Below are 18,861 nucleotides of genomic sequence, written 5' to 3' on the forward strand. Positions count from 1 at the left end.
GACATAAGTTCCTATCACACTATAATAGCTGAGGATTTACAATTAATTAAGTACTTTTTTTTGGAAGAAAATTATGGTAAAGTGGTAAAACCTCAATCTGGGTCTTCAGACAAGGAAATCTGGCTTCTCTACCCAAACGGGCCAAATATGATTCCAAACCTCCAGCAATGTATTTGTCTCTCAACTACCTCTGCAATGACCCAGCAAGGAACCTACTTCAAGTGCAATAAAAGCTGCTCCTAACAATGATTTCTATATCCTATGAAAGGATTCTTAACAGAACCTGAACTTTTGAAGAGAAACTCTGTCTTATTCTTTCTCCACATTCCTGCAATGTTCTTTGTTCCTCCAAATATTTGCACATTTCCCCTTTTGAGTTATTGTTGACTCCATACCCAGTCTTACATTAGAAATATTCATCTACTGGTCCCATAGTGTAGATTTTCCTCAATTCTTCAGTGGTTCTGCCAATGATGGTCATTGATGGTCATCGACCCTTCATGAAACTTAGGAGAGAGATGGAGGTGATGGAGATGAAGTACAATGTGCTCACTCTTCAAACTCATGCTTCAGACCAGCCTTTACTGATTCAACAATCAACACACGACCTTACAAAAACACTAATAAGCTATTCAATGGCCTTAGCCAGACCTTCATGACTTGTGAATAAACCTCATCAGTCATAAAGCGCTTGCTAAAGTTCCACTTGAAAGACTGGGTACACAGTGAAGGAGGCTGACTGGCGACATAATCGAGGTATGTAAGATTATGAGAACTATAGATAGGGTAGCTAGCCAGAGTCTGTTTCCCATGGTAGGGCTGTCTGAGACTAGAGGGCACAGGTTTCAGGTGAGAGAGAGGGGGTTTAAAGGGGATCTGAGGGGTAAATGTTTCACACAAAGAGTAGTTGGTAACTGGAGTGAGCTGCCAGAGGAGGTGGTGGAAGCAGGAACAGTAACAACATTGAAGAGGCATTCGGTCAGGTACTTGAATGAGTAGGGCAGAGAGGGATATGGAATTAATACAGACAAGTGGGATTAGATAGGTAGGGACAATGGGCAGCATAGACAAGATGGGCCAAAGGGCCCAATTCTAGGCAGTACAACTCTATATACAACTCCAAGTTCAGGGCGATGTGTGACGTTGGTAAGATATGCAGGTGGATAAAGCATAAAAAAAGAAACACTCATTACATATGGGAAATGATTTGGGTTGGGATATGCACTAAGCAGAGTGAAGTTATGATTTCCCAATAACTGCAGCTAGTATTCCTAAAATTCATCTCCAGCTTCCTGTCACAAACCAGCAACAAAAGAAACACACTGAGCATGATTTAGTGTTAAAAACTATTTTATTAATCACTACTTATGATAATACGTAAAATAAAAGTAAAAATGTTAGTATGTTAGAATTCAAAAATGTTAAACCTTGAACGTTAACCCCAAAACTAAACTCTTCGTGTGTGTGTGGCAAAGTCCAAAACTCCCAGTTCCGGAATGGTTCTTAAAGTTCAGTTCCGCAAGCCATAAGGTGAAACATGAGCAAGGGCTTCTTCAACAACCACCGTTGTCAGAAGATAAGACGTAGATGTAGAGAACATAGGGAGAGTAAATACGAAATCCAAATATTCCACGATGGAACCCCAAACGACACTTCAGTGTTTACTCGGTAGTGACTTCCTCACCCCGAAAAGCATCCGAACCGTGGTCGTCCACACACAAATACCTGTTTCCTTCTACAGGTCAGCAACAAAGTGAACTCCACCGGATTACTTCCAACTTCCATACATGGATTTCAGTGGCAAACACAGTTATTGTTTCTCATACATCGATAGAGAAAACAAGCAGGCTGGTGTCTCTCTCCCTTCTCTCTCTCTCCTTCTTCTTCTTCTTACTTCTTCAACAACGTCATTACGTCCTTTATCTTCTATTGACGTAAGCACGCCCCACACACACATACACACACACTCTCTATCTTAAAGGGACTTTCACTGAGTCCGTAACATTCCAAAGATATAGATCTAGCAGTTCTGAATAGGTTATCTCACATAAAAGTTCCCTTCATAAAACAAAATATCACTGCATGTCAGCTTGAAAATAATCTCCCTGGAATTGATGAATTTGTGAATATTTATTGAGGAGCTTATAGACAAAGAACAAAGAACCATTCTGAATCCTGTCCAACTTGTCTTCCATAACACATATCGGCATATGAAGTATGAGCTCAGAAAGTTTACAGATAACTGCTGCAGGTTTCTATAAAGTTTTGACAAGTTATACTTACAAAGTGCACCTGGGGATAAGGATCTAATTCTTTCTTGAGCAACTATGGTCCAGGTCTGTCTGTGAGAAACATCAATTGATCCCCACAAGAGATGTGACCCCGTGTGAAGGGGTAACCAACAATAGTGAAATGGGAAGTATCAGTCTCTCCCACCAGGCTAAATAATATGCTGGTTGGCATCTGATGAAAGTCACTTCGTGTTTTTCACTCAGTTTATCCAAACATCTTGTAATTTGTCTTGTTTTTCTATTCTCTTATTCATAACAAAGACTTGAGAGGTTTCAGTTTCACAATGCATCGATATTTAATATATATATCTATTATCCGATTTAAGTTGGCATACATTGAGAAAAAACACTTCAATTACATTGACTTTATTAAGTAATTGATTGTTAATTCAAGACAAAGAATTCCCCAATAATTGACCCAATATGCAATATAATTTATAATTGAAACTGCAGTTGATAAATGTTTCAATTAAATGTTTAACCAAGTGGATGTTAGTTCTGTCCAAAGATCCTGAATGCAACTACTTGCATGGTAATTAATGAACAAAAAATTTGAACAGAGACTGCAGGGAAGGAAGGATCTGCAAATATGATTCTGCAAATAACACGTGCCTTGGATGACTAGAAGCTTCAAGGTTCTGAGACTCTTGCAGATGTCCCTTTAAAATGGCTTACACTCGAAACTTTATATAACAGCACAAATGGAAAACAAAGAGTGCTTGTAGGAAAACGTCCACATGCCTAATCGCTGCATTCTCACAAAGATTCACAAGAAAAATACATGGGTCTCATTCACTAATTTGCAAAGAAAACTTTAAAATTAATGATGACCTTTTGATTACAGGAAGCACATCACCCTTCTGAAATGTGAAATCACCCAAATTGTTGCTGCTTATGTCTGAACAAACATGAAGTTCAATTACCCATCAGCTCTCTGCTCAATGATTCACATTGCCTTCTGGTTAAGGAATGACTTGATTATAAAATGTTTATCTCTGTTTTCCAATCACTCGGTGGGCTTGTCTTTCCCCTAACTTTGCATTTACCAGCCTTGTAGCCCTGGGCAATATCGCTTCTTCTCTATTTCTGACTTCTTGTGCATAACGGTTCCCTTATTTGATGAGATGGACTCTTGACCTCACAATCTTCCTTGTTATGATCTTGCACCTTATTGTCTACCTAAAATCCACTTCCCTGTAGCTGTGACACTTTACTCTGCATTCTGTTATTGTTTTTACCCTGTGCTACCTCAACGCACTGTGTAATGAATTGATCTGTATGAACAGTATGCAAGACAAGTTTTTCTCTGTACCTCGGTACAAGTGACAATAATAAACCAATACCAATACCAATAATGGCTGTAGGCCTTTAGCTATAGGGTTTCTTTCCAAATCTTCTCCTCTCAACCTGCCTTTCTTCCTATAAGCTCACCTCTTCAACCAAAATTTTGGTCATCTGCCATTATATCTAACTAAATAGTTTTCTTATCAAATTTTATTGTTGCCTTGTAAAGCACCTTAGGACATTTTATTATGTTATATAAATACAAGTTATCATTGTACATGAATTCTATCCTTGGCAATGAGTCCAGAAATAACAGTGACATTCTAATCATCATGAAGAAATGCTACCTTTAAGCCTACCATATATAAATTATGTTGAAAGAAACTGTTCACATAAAGACATCCGCAAACACCAAACAATGAATAAAAATTGATGTTTGAGTGTAGCCTGTTCAAAGGAAGCAGAAGATTATGCACTAGCCTTTCGCCTCTGGACTCAATTCTAACCTAGATTGATGAGTCAAAACTATCTCAGTCCAGTTTACAACCCTTAATCTATTCCTAACATGCCACTAATTGTAAATAATATTTGGTTCAATAGTAGATTGATTGGTGGGAGAAATAAGAAAAAGTTAGGAAGCAATTACGTCTAAGGTAACAGCTGAAGCACAGTGTTGAAGCTGATTAGAAGGAGGTTTGATCAGACTGTGCTATGCCTGAACTGGAATGCGTGTTATTGGTATTAAGTGCCTGAAGCATCAACAAAGTGATCTTAAAAAATAATAATCAAAAAATATAGGAAATGATGCAACATTAGATTTATCTTTAGACAGGAAACCTCCCACTGATTACCGAATCTCAAATGATGAATACTTTTCCACAATGAACCACTTGGAAGAAGCACTGAGACTGGGCTCTTTCACAGCTACAAAAGAATGCAAATGGAGCCTTAGTATAATCTCTCATCCAAATCAAGGCACATCAAACATTGCAGCACAACAATGATACTGCACTAGTGTGTCTTCCTCGAATATTGTGTTCAAGTCTCTGAAGTGGGACTTTTATACACAAGTAACTGACTTGACGAGGAGAGAGCCACCAACAGCAAAGAGTCTAAACTTCCCTTAATGTTCAATTGCATTAACATCACCATCTTCCCATTATCATCAAGGCACAAGCCAGGAGAGTGATGGAATACTTTCCATTTGTCTGGATGAGAGCAGCTCCACAACATTCAAGAAGGTTAACAATATCCAATAGAAAATTGTGGTGGGACCTCATCCACCACTTTATGGACTCATTCTCTCTGCAGTCAGAAGTTGTTCCACCCACCAAGACTTCTTATAACCTTCGCCGAATCATCTAGAAGAACAAGGGTAGCAAGGGCATAGGACAAGGGTTCCGCTCCAAGTCACACACAATCTTGACTCTGAAATACTTTGCCTTCTTTCTTTATAACTGGGTCAAAACTTTGGAATTCCTTACCCAACAACACTTTAATGCCTGGAATGCTATGGTTCAGGAAGGTGGATCACTATTATCTTCTCAAGGTGCAACTTGCTATTGGGAATGAGCAATAAATGTTGGCCTGCCGCCAACTTTTGCATCCTTTGAAATAATAACTCTTGCAACCTTTGGTGAAAGTGATCTCAGCATTAACTGACAGACCTTTTCTTTAACATAACATAACATAACATAACATAACATAACATAACATAACATAACATAACATAACATAACATAACATTTCTTTAAAAATATTTGGCTTTTTGGAGGACTCCAAGGAATAGATTCTTAGTTGCCTGAAGCAATCTAAAAAAATTATTATATTTATTAATGTGTTGAAAAATTATAGCCAGCATACGTCAAACATATTTTTTCCACAGGTGAAATGGGGAGATCCTTGTCTTTTTGAAACGCATTTCTAGTCTGATGATGTCCAAATCCTCCACTTGGTTATGATCCAATCAACAGAAATATTCATGTTGTTGTGCTTCATTGTTAGTTGCTTCTTCGGAATCCAAACTGGACCTTGGTGACAACAGTCTGTTGGCCTCATCTTTATTGTGATGAGTCATATATTCTTCTTCTGTAACACTTGGTCCTGGCCCCATTGCCAAGCTTTCAAATGTAACAAACGAGTTGTTTTGGTAATCGTCTTCTGGGGGTTTAATCAGAAACTTCCTGCAGCGTCTCTTTAAGGCCCCACAGCAGACAATGAGGGTGAGAGGGACCACAATTACACAGGCCACAGTGATCACCACAGCGTTAATCAGTTTCTGCGTACCACTTGCATGAGCCACCTCATCAGTGGAGAAAATCACACACTGCTCTTTCTTGGGTATGATTCCTTTGACACAAACGCAGACAATGTACTTGGTTTGTGGCTTCAAACCATCAATAGTGATCTTGGTCTTCCCAGGGCCCACATTTATTCTGCTCATGTCCCTTTCACCAAAAGTAGTATATAAGATACTAAAAAGAGTGATGTTTGTTGCCTTAGGTGATCTCCAAGCCAAGGAAACACTATGATAGGTACCCCCTATGACTCTGACGGTTCTTACTAAGCAGTCTGCTTCAGGTTGGGTTGAAGGGGGACTCGATGTTATATTGCGGGAATCATCGATGCTTCTTCGATTTTCCAACAAGCTATTAATTTTGGAAGGATTCATCTTGAGGGAAACAATCTCTGGGACATTTTGATTTGGATTCATCTGATGATGGTGCATGACAAAGTAGTCTGTCCTACCAATGGAATAAGAGCCCCTTGGCATCTCTCTTGGTGACACTGTGGAGGTTAGGGTACTCACATATCTGTCCATCAGCTTCCTATTGCGTGTGGCAGCCTTCTGATTTCTCATTTTTCTGAGACATCTCCTTTTCGACGTGCTCTTGATTGGTTCTACTGCCATGGCAGAGTCAACCACGAGAAGGGAAATTGTAGCACTAGATATTCCCATCAAATTACTTGCTCGACACAAATATTCACTAGAGTCCTGATGGGATACATCTGATAGGCTGAGCGTAGACCACTTTAGTGTCTTGTCAGTATTGTCCAGTATCACTGCAAAACACAATGTTTGTAACAGATGCTGTTATATTTATGGCATGAGTTCCAAGCACTATCATCTTAATTAAAAGTTCAAGCTAGTGAAATATGCCCATTGTTCATTTGTTTTGCATTTATGTTTTGTTTGTAATCATTGTCGAATAAACTTTGTAACCACTTCTTATGGATGCAAGCCCATTCTAAAAATAAGATGGGTTCTTCTCTGTTGAAGCCTGAAATTTATTATGTTAAAATACAGTGAACGATTTTAAAAGTAGTTACTTACTGTATCTTGGCTTATTTACCTGTTGAAACCACATTCCTCCAAGAAATTTTTGAACGGTGCTTCTAAAGGGATAGGTTGAACAGCTGGCTAAAATGTCAAATAAATGTGGTTTGTATTTTGTTAATATGCAAAAGATTTTAAACACTTACCATATTTGGCATGTTTCATAAGATACTACATGTAAATCCGCTGGGCAATGGAGTTAGCACATGGATGAGCATTGATTGAATTGAATGGTGGAATAGGCTCCTAAAACTAAGTTCCTATTCTAAATTACAATACTTAACCATATTTAACCAGGTTAAGGAAGAATATATTGACATATTAAAGGTTCAAGTAAAGACATACCTTCTTATGACAGCAGAAACAAATTTCTGCCTCTTAGCATTAGCTGGGAATAAGTTTTGAAAGTAAAGCAATGTTTGCAGACAGAAGAATATTTAAAGAATGTTGGATGAAAGAAAGAGAGATTTGCATTTCTACTGCAGCTTTGGGGCCCTGTAAGAATGTTCTAAAGTACTTTAGAAGCACGTCACTCTTATAAAATAAGAAATGAAGCAGCCAATTCATATCCAACAAGCTCTATAAGACCCTGGTTAGACCACATGTGGAGTATTGTGTCCAGTTCTGGTCGCCCCATTATAGGAAGGATGTGGAAGCTTTGGAGAGGGTGCAGAGGAGATTTACAAGAATGCTGCCTGGATTGGAGAACATCCTTGGAGAGACAGAGGATGAGAGGAGACTTGATAGAGTTATGTAAGATTATGAGAGGCGTAGACAGAGTAGACAACCAGCATCTTTTTCCTAGGGCGGTAATGCCCAGTATTAGAGGCCAATCATTAAGATGCGTGAAAGAAAGTTCGTGGGGGGATGTTAGAGGTAGGTTCTTTTACACGGAGATGGTGGGTGTCTGGAATGCACTGCATGGTAGGGACTGATACAATAGGGTCACTTAAGAGACTCTTAGATAGGCACATGGATGGAAGAAGAATAGAGGGTAATGGGAGGTGAAGTAGAGAGGGGGATGGATAGAATGTGGATAAGGTTTACATAGGTTGGCACAACATCATGGGCCGAAGGGCCTGTACTGTGCTGTACTGTTCTATGTTCTATGTTCTAAGCTCCCACAAATGGAAAATGTTCAGATAGTCTGTTATAGTAATCATAAGTGAGGGATTAAGTTGACCAGGCCAGGACACTAGGGATAGTTCATGCAATAACATGTCACAAAGGCTTCTCCATCTTGCCAGAGGACAGATAAAGTCTAAGTTTGGCATCCCTTCTGCAAAACAGAAACTCCCTCAGCACCACATCGGCTTCTGTGCTCAGGTCTCTGCAGAACCTTTAGGGGCAAGAGGTCAGTCCACTGTGTCACAACTGAAACCAATAGTGCTAAAATCATGACCAGAGACTGCATCAAATAAGATGGTGGAAGAACTCAGCAGATCAGCCAGCATCTGTGGAGGGAAATGGACAATTGCAGTTTCACGTCATGACCCCTTCGTCTGTCTGACCCAAAACATTGACTGTCCATTTCCTGCCACAGGTGCTGCCTGACCCATTGAGCTCCTCCAGCATCTTGTTTGTTGCTATAGTAAAATCATAACTCGGTGTGTTTTTAACACTGAGATTTAATTGCAGGGCTGAGAGTTTTTTAAACTGTTGGAACAAACTTGAACGTTTCAAATCACTATCTAAATCCAAAAATTAGATTATTCTCATTTTGATCTAATTGTTAAAATATGTTGTCAATCGGGATTTTGTCAACATGCTTGCTTACTGAAATTAATGTGCTGATATCCCTTCCTGATTTGATGGGCCAAATGCACTCCTTCAAATCTGTAGTGGTTCTGTTCTATTCTCAGTGAAGGCAATGTGAAATGTGAGATCACTGCGTTTACAGGTGACACAATGATGCAGCTAGCTGCTACCGCCTCACAGTTCCAGTGACGCAGGTTCAAAACTGACCTCCACCACTGTCTGTGTGGAGTTTGCACGTTCACCCTGTGACCACATGGGTTTCCTCTGGGTGCTCCAGTTTCTGTGCATATCGATAGGTTAATTGACCACTGTAAATTTCCCCTGGCATGTAGGTGAGTGGTAGAATGTGGGAGGAGTTAATGGAAATTTGGGAAAAATGAGATGAAACTACTGTAGGATTAGTGTAAATGGGTGGTTGATGGTTGATGGTTGGCATGGACTTGGGTGGGCGAACGGGCCTGTATCCGTACTGTGAGAATCTATGACTCTGACTGTTGTTTATTGAGAATGAATGCAAGTTTCAACTTTTGTTTTGCACTGTCTTGTTTTGCAGTTTTTTCTCTTCACTGTCTTGTATAATTTATGTTCTGTGGGTTGTCTGTACCTTTGTGTCTGTGATGCTGCTGCAAGCAAGTTTTTCATTGTACCTGTATCTCAACATACTTGTGCATATGACAATAAATTCGACTTGAATTGACTGACTTTCAACTTTGTGAATCTTTAACATAACCTAACTAGGTGCAAAGTGATCTTACTTGCCTTGATAAGTGATATCACTTTGACAGATACCTACTATAAGATCACTTTAATAGATACCTACTATAAGTAAGATGTTACAGACTAGGTTACTATTGGTGAATGTCCCTTTAAGATAGAGCATAGCGGTATGTGTGTTGGCACGGTTACATCAACAGAATATAAAGGACGTAATGACGTTTTTGAAGCAGTCAGTCGGAGTCAGTCAGAGGAGAAGAGAGAGAGGGAGAGAGACTAGCCTGTTAGTCTCTATCGATGGATGAAAAACAGTAACTGTGCCTGTCACTACAATCCACGTGTGGATTTTTGGAATAATCCGGTGGAGTCCACTTTGTCGTTAACCTGTAGAGGGAAACAGGTATTTGTGTGGACGGCCACATCTCAGATGCCTTTCAGGGTGGCAGATACTTTGGAACAAATCAATGGAGTTCACTTTGTTGTTGACCTGTAGAAGGAAACAGGTATTTGTGTGGACGGCCACGATTCGAGTGCCTTTCGGGGTGAGGAAGATGCAGTGGAGTGGTCACTGCTGAGTAGACACTGAGGTGTCGTTTGGGTTCCATCGTGGAACATTTGGATTTCGTAATTACTCTCTATTTTCTCTCTACATCTACGTTTTGTCTTCAGTCAATGGTGGTTTTGAAGAAGCCTTTGCTCACGTTTCACCTTACGGCTTGCTGAACTGAACTTTGAATACTATTCCTGGACTTGGAGTTTGGGAATTTGCCACACACACACTTCGAGTTTAGTCTTTGGGGTTAATGTTTAAGATTTAACATTTTTACTTCTAACATTCTAACATTTTTACTTTTATTTTTCTTATTATCATAAGTAGTTATTAATAAAGTAGTTTTTAACACTGATACATGACTTGGTGTGTTTCTTTTGTTGCTGGTTCATAACAAAGATCACTTTGACAGATACCTGCTAAGAGATCACTCTGACAGATACCTACCTGTCCCATTCAGCAGATTATTATCCAGTCGACTCCAGCTGACGGTAGGGGTGGGAACTCCTGTCATTGTACAATGAAGTGAGACTGTGCTCCCTGTCACTGCGATCACTTTACCTTCTGCGACGTGTATGCTTGGGGTCTGGCATTTATTTAGCTCTATGTTGCTGAAGAGAGCTCCGGTGAGGTGTTCTGGCCTGGAGCACTTTAATCGAGGATCCATCAATGCTGTTGTTGGATTGTGCATCTTAACAAAATTAACTAGTTCTGATAATCTGCAGTCACATTCCCAAGGGTTGTTATGTAATCCTGTTGAACAGAATAGGTTTGCATATTTCATTAAATTAAAAAAATGCCATGCTATGCAATGCCAGCTATAAATTCTACTAATTTAGCATTATTATAATTTATTTAATGGATTGTTTATTAGCAGTACCATGCCTATGGCATTTGACCCGAAGCCAACAAGTCCTGTATGCGGCAAACAAATAAAATTCACTCAGGAACCAGAAAGGAGCAAAAACTGCAGCAACATCTCCCAACAAAAGCAGTATTATTTCCCCACATGAGATACAGTGAGTGGGTGATGTCTAATTATAAAGGGGTGGAATGGTGTCACAGAGGTTGGTGCTGCTGCCTCACGGCTCAGGTGAACTGGGTTTGATCCTGACATTGGGTGCCGTCATTGCAAAATTTGCATGTTCTCTCTGTGACTGTGTGGGTTTCTTTGGGTGCTTCAGTTTCTTTCCCCGCTTCAAATGTTGAGGTTAGTTGGCTACTGCCAAAAATATCCCATTGCATGGGTAGGTGGCACAAAAAATCAAAGGAGAGTTAATGGAGAGAATAAGTTATAGGGAGGAATGGGACTGATGGGATTGTTCTGGAGGGAGCTGGCAAGGGGCGGCATAGTGATGCAGCCGGTGGAGTCACTGCCTCACAGCGCCAGAGACCCAGGTTCAATCCTGACATCTGGTGCTGTGTGTATGGAGTTTGCACGTTCTCCCTGTGGCTGTGTGACTTTCTCCCAGGTGCTCCAGTTTCCTCCCACATCCCAAAGACATGTGGATTGGTAGGTTAATTCGCCATTCTAAATTGTTTCTAGTGTGTAGGTGAGTGGTGGGGTCTGTGGGGAGTTGAAGAGAGTGTGGGGAGAATTGAAACGAAACAGGATTAAAGTAGCATTAGAGTAAAATGGGTGGTTGATGGTCAGTGTGGACTCGATGGGCCAAAGGACCTGTTTCTGCGCTGTATCTCTATATGAATCAATGATTCTGTGCACCCAAAGAGCCAAAGGGCATCCTTCTGTGTGGTAAGTAATTAAACTGTAGGTATCAAATCACCTGGATGTTTATGGACATCATCGACAGGGGAATTAGCCAATCATCTCCATGCTACCTGGCTCTACCATCTATTTAAATTATACTATATTCACCTTATTTAATTCCAAGTCACCTCCTACATCACAGTTTCCAATTTTTTCCTGAAGTCTTAATGAGTTATGGTTGTACAATTTCTGGTAAACAAATTTTCATTCACTGAAACCTTACAAACTACTAGACTCCAGAAGGCAATACAGCCACCTCAGTCATAGCCTCAACAAACTGGACTTTCCAACACTGGACATGGAACTGGATCAGGAATATTGCCTGACCTTCCTGCTCTCTGGAAATACCAAGACCAGTTGCAGTGCTCCCAGTGCTACCATACTTGAGATTGTCTTACTCAATGTAAGAAAGGCATCAAAACTTCCTATTCTGTTGGGTGAAATATTCTGTATCCTATGTTTCAAAATGAAAGGATTTTTTGGAAAAGATAGATGTAAAGCAGAATAATTAAAACAATAAATTAAAATGGAAAGACAGTGATATAATGAACCCTATATCTGTTAGTAGGCTCTCTTCCTGCTTATAACACAATGATTTGGAGACGAGCCAAAAGTCACAATAATGCACAATATTTGTGACCCTTTGCAATCACACTGTGTTTAATTTGGTTTCAGGTCAAGTCACATCTATCTTTGACAATCACAAGAAACAGCAAATTTTGGAAATATTTGGCAGGTCAGACAGCACCTATGAAGAGAGAATCACTGTCTGTAAGGAGTTTGTTCGTTACTTAGGAAGTTGTGGGCATGCTATGTTGGCGCTGGAAGCGTGGCGACACTTGTGGGCTGCCCCCAGAACACTCTACGCAAAAGGTATATTTCACTGTGTGTTTCAATGTACATGCAACTAATAAAGATATCTTATCTTATCAGGGGCATATATAGGGCGAATACACTCAGTCTTTTCCCCAGGACTGGGGAGTCAAGAACTAGAGGGCATAGGTTTAAGGTGTGAGGGGAAAGATTTAATGGGAACTTGAGGGGGCAACTTTATTACACAAAGGTTGGTATGTGTGTGGAATAAGCTGCCAGAGGAAGTGGTTGAGGCAGGTACAATAGCAACTTTTAAAAGACAGTTGGACAGGTACATGGATTGGAAAGGTTTAGAAGGTTATGGGCCAAATGCTGGCAAATGGGACTAGCTTGGATGGGCATCTCGGTTGGTATGGACCAGTTGAGCTGAAGGGCCTGTTTCCATGCTGTATAACTCTATTCTATTCTCTATTCTATTAACATTTTAGATTTCATCAGAAATGATAGAATATTAACCGCGTTCCTCTGTTGACAGTTGTGGCCTGACTTGCTGCATATCCCCTCTTTAATCATTGTTTCTCCACGTCGCCTTCTTCTATCTAAGACTGGTACAGCAGTTCGGGTAGTGGAAATTTGCCCTCATGGAATTCACAAATCACGACCAAAAAAATCTGAGATATGGAATAAAAATTAGCTCTTACAGAATTTATGTGAGATAAAATAATGAGATAAACCCAAATATGAAAAAAACAACAAATATTGTCAACTTTTGTCAAGGGTTGGTGTTACTGAAAATCACGATGTGGATGGTTGGCTAGGAAGGCAAACCTCTCTGTAACATGGCATGTACTGTACTTGCTATCACTATTCATTACGTATGCCAGTAACATGGTGCCATGTCAGTGAAAAGATCCGCAGCTTCAGTGCATTGACAGAAGAGGAATAAAAATATGATGTAAATTTTAACATTACATTAAGGTGTTGCAGCTTCAATTTAATTCTTATGGATAAAAATGATTCTAAATTGCATAAAACTGAAAAAAGTGTTATCCAATTGAATTACCAGCCGGTGTTACTGTAGGATCTCCAAAATGGCTTCTCTCATCATATCCTGTGCTTGTGGCCTACATTAGCTTCAGGTTAAGCAATGCCTCAAATTTAAAAAAATCTCCTATTTGCTCTTAACATCTACATACTCACTTCTCCCCATCTCCATAACCTCCCATTAATCCTCTGAGGTATCCAAGCTCATTCAGATCTGGTTTCCTGATCAGCCCCATATTTAATCTCTTTGCCATCATTGGCTGTATCTTCAGCTGCCAAGACTCTAAGCTCTAGAATTCCCTCCCTAAACCTCTTCACTCCCCCACCTCACATTTTCCCCCAAAACCTAACTCTGACCTAGCTCTTGGTGATCCGTCTAATTTTATGTCCCTGCACTGTACTGCTGCCACAAAACAACAAATTTCACGTCATGTAAGTCGGTGATAATAAACCTGATTCTGATCTGCCCTGATGTGATTCAGTATTTGCTTGATAATAATCCTGTTAAGGCTCTTGGGACTGTGAAATTAAAGGTTCCATTTAGATAAAAGTCATTGTTTTCTTGTTGCTGTTATCTGAAGAGAAACAAACAGAAAAAATATTTTCTTTATTATTTTATATTGCAAGATTATCAGTTTTTGCTTTATTTTTTTACGTTGTTTTGTGTACAAAATTAGCTGCTTCAGTCAGTTAACAATATATGCAAGACTATTTTGCACAACGTTAATAAAGCAATAAATTCTCATCTGATATAGAATCTAGCTACCTGAACGGGTGCCCAATAGGACCGGACAGTAAGTGTCAGGTTTGGGTCAGGTTGGGCTGTACATGACTGCCAGATTCAGTACTTTATCCAGATCAGGGTAATTCACTTAATATTGTTAAGTGGATAACATATTTAAGCTTGTTATACCCAGGGTAATGTTTGGGTCAAGGTAGTCCAGGAAAAAATTAGAAGTACCCAGGATCAGACCAGGCTCTGATTAGGTGAGGCTGGATTGGGCAAGTTCTGGTCAAGTTTTAATTTACAGTTAAATTAATTTAGAAATTTCAATTAGCAGAAGTACAACAAATGAGCTTCTGTACCATCTTACAGGAAGATAATCAAAAATAAGGTGATTTATGCTCAAGCATTCCTGATCTCCAAATGTAAATTTCTGCCTATTTGGTAATCTCTTTCCAGAAGGACAATTGAGTTTAAGACAATTAAGTTTAAAAGTACATAAATCATAGATCATCTGCAACTCATCAGAATGGATCTAGGATACTAGGTGAATCTTTAACACTTTCATGAACACAAGCAATGTGATGGATATTTGTAACCAAAGAAAAACACATAAAATTGTTACATTAAGGTATTATCAGCATGGATAGAAAATTATTGAAAAGAACAGAAAACAGAGTATAGGAATTAGCAGACCTTTTTCAGATTTGGCAGCGCAACATTTGTGACTTATGTAATATTGGATGTATACTCCTTGAAGAATTGTAGCATGTAACCAGCTGCTCCCTGTATATGCTACAAATGGTTCAGTGTAGAACTGGCAAGAATCAGTTTTCTGATGGTACATAAGCACACAAACAATAGAAGCATTTGGTCCCTCATGCCTGTCTCACTGTTCAACAATTATTTGCTTAATATCTAAAAATCTATCATCTCTGTCTTGAGGCACAGATAGAAATATTTCTCTGCAAGTTCTTTTGTTTAAAACAGCACCTTGATAGTTTACCTTACCTCCAGTATTTTAGTGAGTGAATAAGAGAAAGAAACAGAGACGGAAATTACAGTTGGTGGGTTACCACAGGGATTAGAATTGGATCCTTTGCTGTTCACAATTTGATGGGAATTCAGAATGTAATCTATCCCATTGGGCAGAAGATACAAAATCCTGAAAGCACGTACCACCAGGCTCAAGGACAGCTTCTATCCTGCTGCTATAAGACTATTGAACTGTTCCCTAGTACGATAAGATGGACTCTTGACCTCACAATCTACCTTGTTATGGCCTTGCACCTTATGGTCTGCCTGCACTGCACTTTCTCTGTAACTGTAACACTTTATTCAGCATTCTGTTATTGCTTTTCCCTTGTACTACCTCAACATACTGATGAAATGAAATGATCTGTATGGATGATACGCAAAACAACATTTTCACTGTATCTCTGTGACTGTGACGGTAATAAACCAATTTATCATTTTACCAATTTATCTAGGTATACTAACGACACACAACTAGGCAGGAACGAGTCTGCAAAATGACTTAGGCAAGTTAAACAAGTAAGCAAGAAAATGGCAATCGGAATGCAATGTGGAAACTTGTGATGTCAAACACTTTGGTAGAAGATGGGAAAAGCAGAGTATTGTTAAAATCATGAGAAACTATTAAATATTTGTATGCAGGTGATCTGGGTGTGCTGGTTAAGGAGATTAAGATTTGTAGGGGTATCAATCTGGAACTTAATTGAAAAATTGCCCTTTATTGCAAGGTAGTGGGAGTGACAGAATTCGGGACATTTTGCTGAGATAACACAGGACTTAGGTGAGGCAACATTTGGAGCAGTGTCTGCAGTTTCGATCTGTGCACTTGTGGAAGAACCTACTAGCCTTGGAGTCAGTGAGTGTGGACTTCTGATAGATAACTGTCCAAGGAACGAGGTTGAGGGAGCTTGGTCTTTAGAAGAATAAGAGGCGATTTCATTGAACTACATCAGATTTTGAGAGGGATTGACAGGGTAGATGCTGAGAAGTTATCTCCTCTTGGTGGAGAGTCTCAGGATAAAGGGTCATCCATTCAAGACTGAGGTGGGGAGAAATTCTTTTACATAGAAAGTTATAAACCTTTCATACTTTCAATCTCAGAGTATATTTAAGGCTGAAACTGATTTACTTTTGGATCAGGCAAGGAAGTGGACAAGATACCATATCATTGAATGTTGGACCATATTCATATGGCCTTACCCTGCACCACTCTTACATGCTTACACACCAGAATCAGGGGGGTTAAGGCACTCATCAGATTCTATGTTAAAAAGTTGAGTATTAACCCCATTATGTTTAGGCAAGAGGGGAATAATTTACTGAGGGTTGTGGGTTGTTCTCCCGTAGGCAACCATTAGATGGCAGGATAACCCAGAGATGAACTGACAACTTTCAGAATTGGGACTGAATGATAAATAATCTAAAATGAATTGAATTATTAGAGCTGACTCAGGTCTTCTTAGCTTATGTGAGGCTATTTCAGTTTATAAATAACAGAGGGGAGTTCAAGAATCCCTGATGGTAAATACAAAGTTGGCAAGGTCATTAGTTTCACCAAAGTCAATATTAGAACTGATTAACTTGAGTTTGATAATTAAAATGTTGAAAAGTTCTTTAACAGTCATCATTGTGAACACAGAAAATTAGCTTAGCAAGAAGCGAGAGACATTTTTAATCAAAGCAAGCCATGGGGTTAAGTTATTGGACTTTTCCTGATGTCTGATGATCAAGCAACATTCATCATGGCAGCTGGAGAATTTAAATTCAATTAACTAAAAAACTTGCAGAATTAAAAAGCTAGTCTCAGTAATGGTGAACATTGGGTTGTCATAAAAACCTACCTGGGTTATTGATATTCTTCAAAGAAAAATACCTGTACCTGTTGAGGTACTATATGTAGCAGTAATTTGTGGATGGCTTGTAACCATCCTCTGAAGTAGCTGAGCAACCTCCAAGGGCAATTTAAAATAGGCACTACATGCCAGCCTTGCCTTTAATATCCATATCCCACAAGCACATTTTAACAAGTCAAATGATTCAAAATAACAAAGGTGGAAAAGAGATTTCCCAAAAAGTGAAAGCAAAGCATAAAAGATGAACGTTATAAGTCTCTGTTATTGGAAACTATTCAACTTTTCCAAAATGATTAGCTAAAAAGCTAAACACAAGTTCGAAGATATTAACTTACTGGAGTTTTACACCAATAATTCAGCCAGAAATCTACCTGAATATTGAATTATTGATGGACTTGTTTATCGATTTTTTTACCAAACAACACAGACGAGACAGAATCAGAGTTGTTTCCACCTACCTATGATCAGTTTTGAATTACCAGTGGATGAGATCACTTTGGCCGCCTGTGGAACCATCAGCCACGTTGAGATCACACTAGATGAAAGTGTTGTCAACCTGTTATTTGATAAATCCAGGTAGGTGATGTTTTTGAAGTAAGTGGCTGCTTGGGTGGGGAATGATGGAAGGACATTGCTGTGTAGATCAAGCAGCCAGAGATGTGGCAAGCGGGAGAGGGCTTCCCATGGAAAGGTTGAAAGTGCATTGCCATTCAGGCGAAGCTCCCTCAGTCTGATCAGACCCTGAAGACTCTCCCCACTGAAGTTGCTGATGGGATTGAAGGACACCCTGAGACACTCCAGATTAGAAGCAGAAGAGAATGCTTGTGCAGAGACTTGTTTGATTAATGTTTTCTCAATCACCAGTTTCAGCGTGTCAGCAGGAATGTTAGAAGGAATCAAAGTCATTTCTGGATGGTTACACAGCACAGTCCTGAAAAGTAAAAAGAAAATCTCCTGTTTGTTTAATTATTCTCCATAGACTGTAAAATAATTCAAAAATCATTTAAAATAAGTGAAAACATTGTGGTCACTTTTGTACCTTTCAGTTTTTCCAGTTTTTACACCTTCTCTTCTGAAATCTGCTCCATGCATCGAGATCTATAGTTATTATATATGATGTAATTATACTCATCCTCTTGTTTTATGTTCAGATTGTCATCTTTAATCTTGGACCAAGGCAGTCAGCAGTAGCATTTTTATTCCTGTTGTAATGGGCGGGGGCCATGAGACAAAGACTGATAATTTTGAACACCATAACCATTTTTTTTCACTGCTGAAGTGATGAACAAGAACACTGAGTGATTTAATCTTTGCTGGCCTGGAGACGATAATGCCAATCATATGACCCTCAATCAAGTCTTAGAACATAAGAAATAGGAGCTAGTGTAAGCCATCCCATCCCTCGAGTCTGCTCTACCTTTCTTCAAGCTCTCGGTTAATCTTCTTCCTCAGCACCATTTCCCAGCACCATTCCCATATTCCTTGATTCCTGTAATGTCCGGAAATCTATCAGTCTCTGTTTAGAATCAGAACCTCTTGATTCCTCCAGGATGGAGAATTCCAGAGGTTTCCCATCCTCTTTACGAAGAAATTTCATCTCATCTCAGACCTAGAGACCTACCCCTTACTCTAAAACTGTTCTCCCCGAGCTTTCTCTCCTCAGCCAGGAGAAACATCCTCCTTACATTTA

At 39.4% G+C, this 18,861-nt stretch overlaps 1 protein-coding gene across 1 annotated transcript; it reads right to left on the reverse strand.

Annotated features, from left to right (window-relative positions):
• Positions 1-5,541: 5,541 nt before the first annotated feature.
• Positions 5,542-18,629, reverse strand: lrit1a (leucine-rich repeat, immunoglobulin-like and transmembrane domains 1a). The gene is made up of 4 exons (XM_052041360.1): positions 18,589-18,629; positions 17,630-18,102; positions 10,382-10,687; positions 5,542-6,638 (listed from the first exon to the last, which is right to left on the reverse strand). Exons 1-4 carry the CDS (start codon positions 18,627-18,629, stop codon positions 5,542-5,544), a joined length of 1,917 nt encoding a protein of 638 aa, XP_051897320.1.
• Between the last annotated feature and the right edge of the window lie 232 nt (positions 18,630-18,861).

This window comes from Pristis pectinata, chromosome 30 (assembly GCF_009764475.1).
Source record: "Pristis pectinata isolate sPriPec2 chromosome 30, sPriPec2.1.pri, whole genome shotgun sequence".
Taxonomy (NCBI): domain Eukaryota; kingdom Metazoa; phylum Chordata; class Chondrichthyes; order Rhinopristiformes; family Pristidae; genus Pristis; species Pristis pectinata.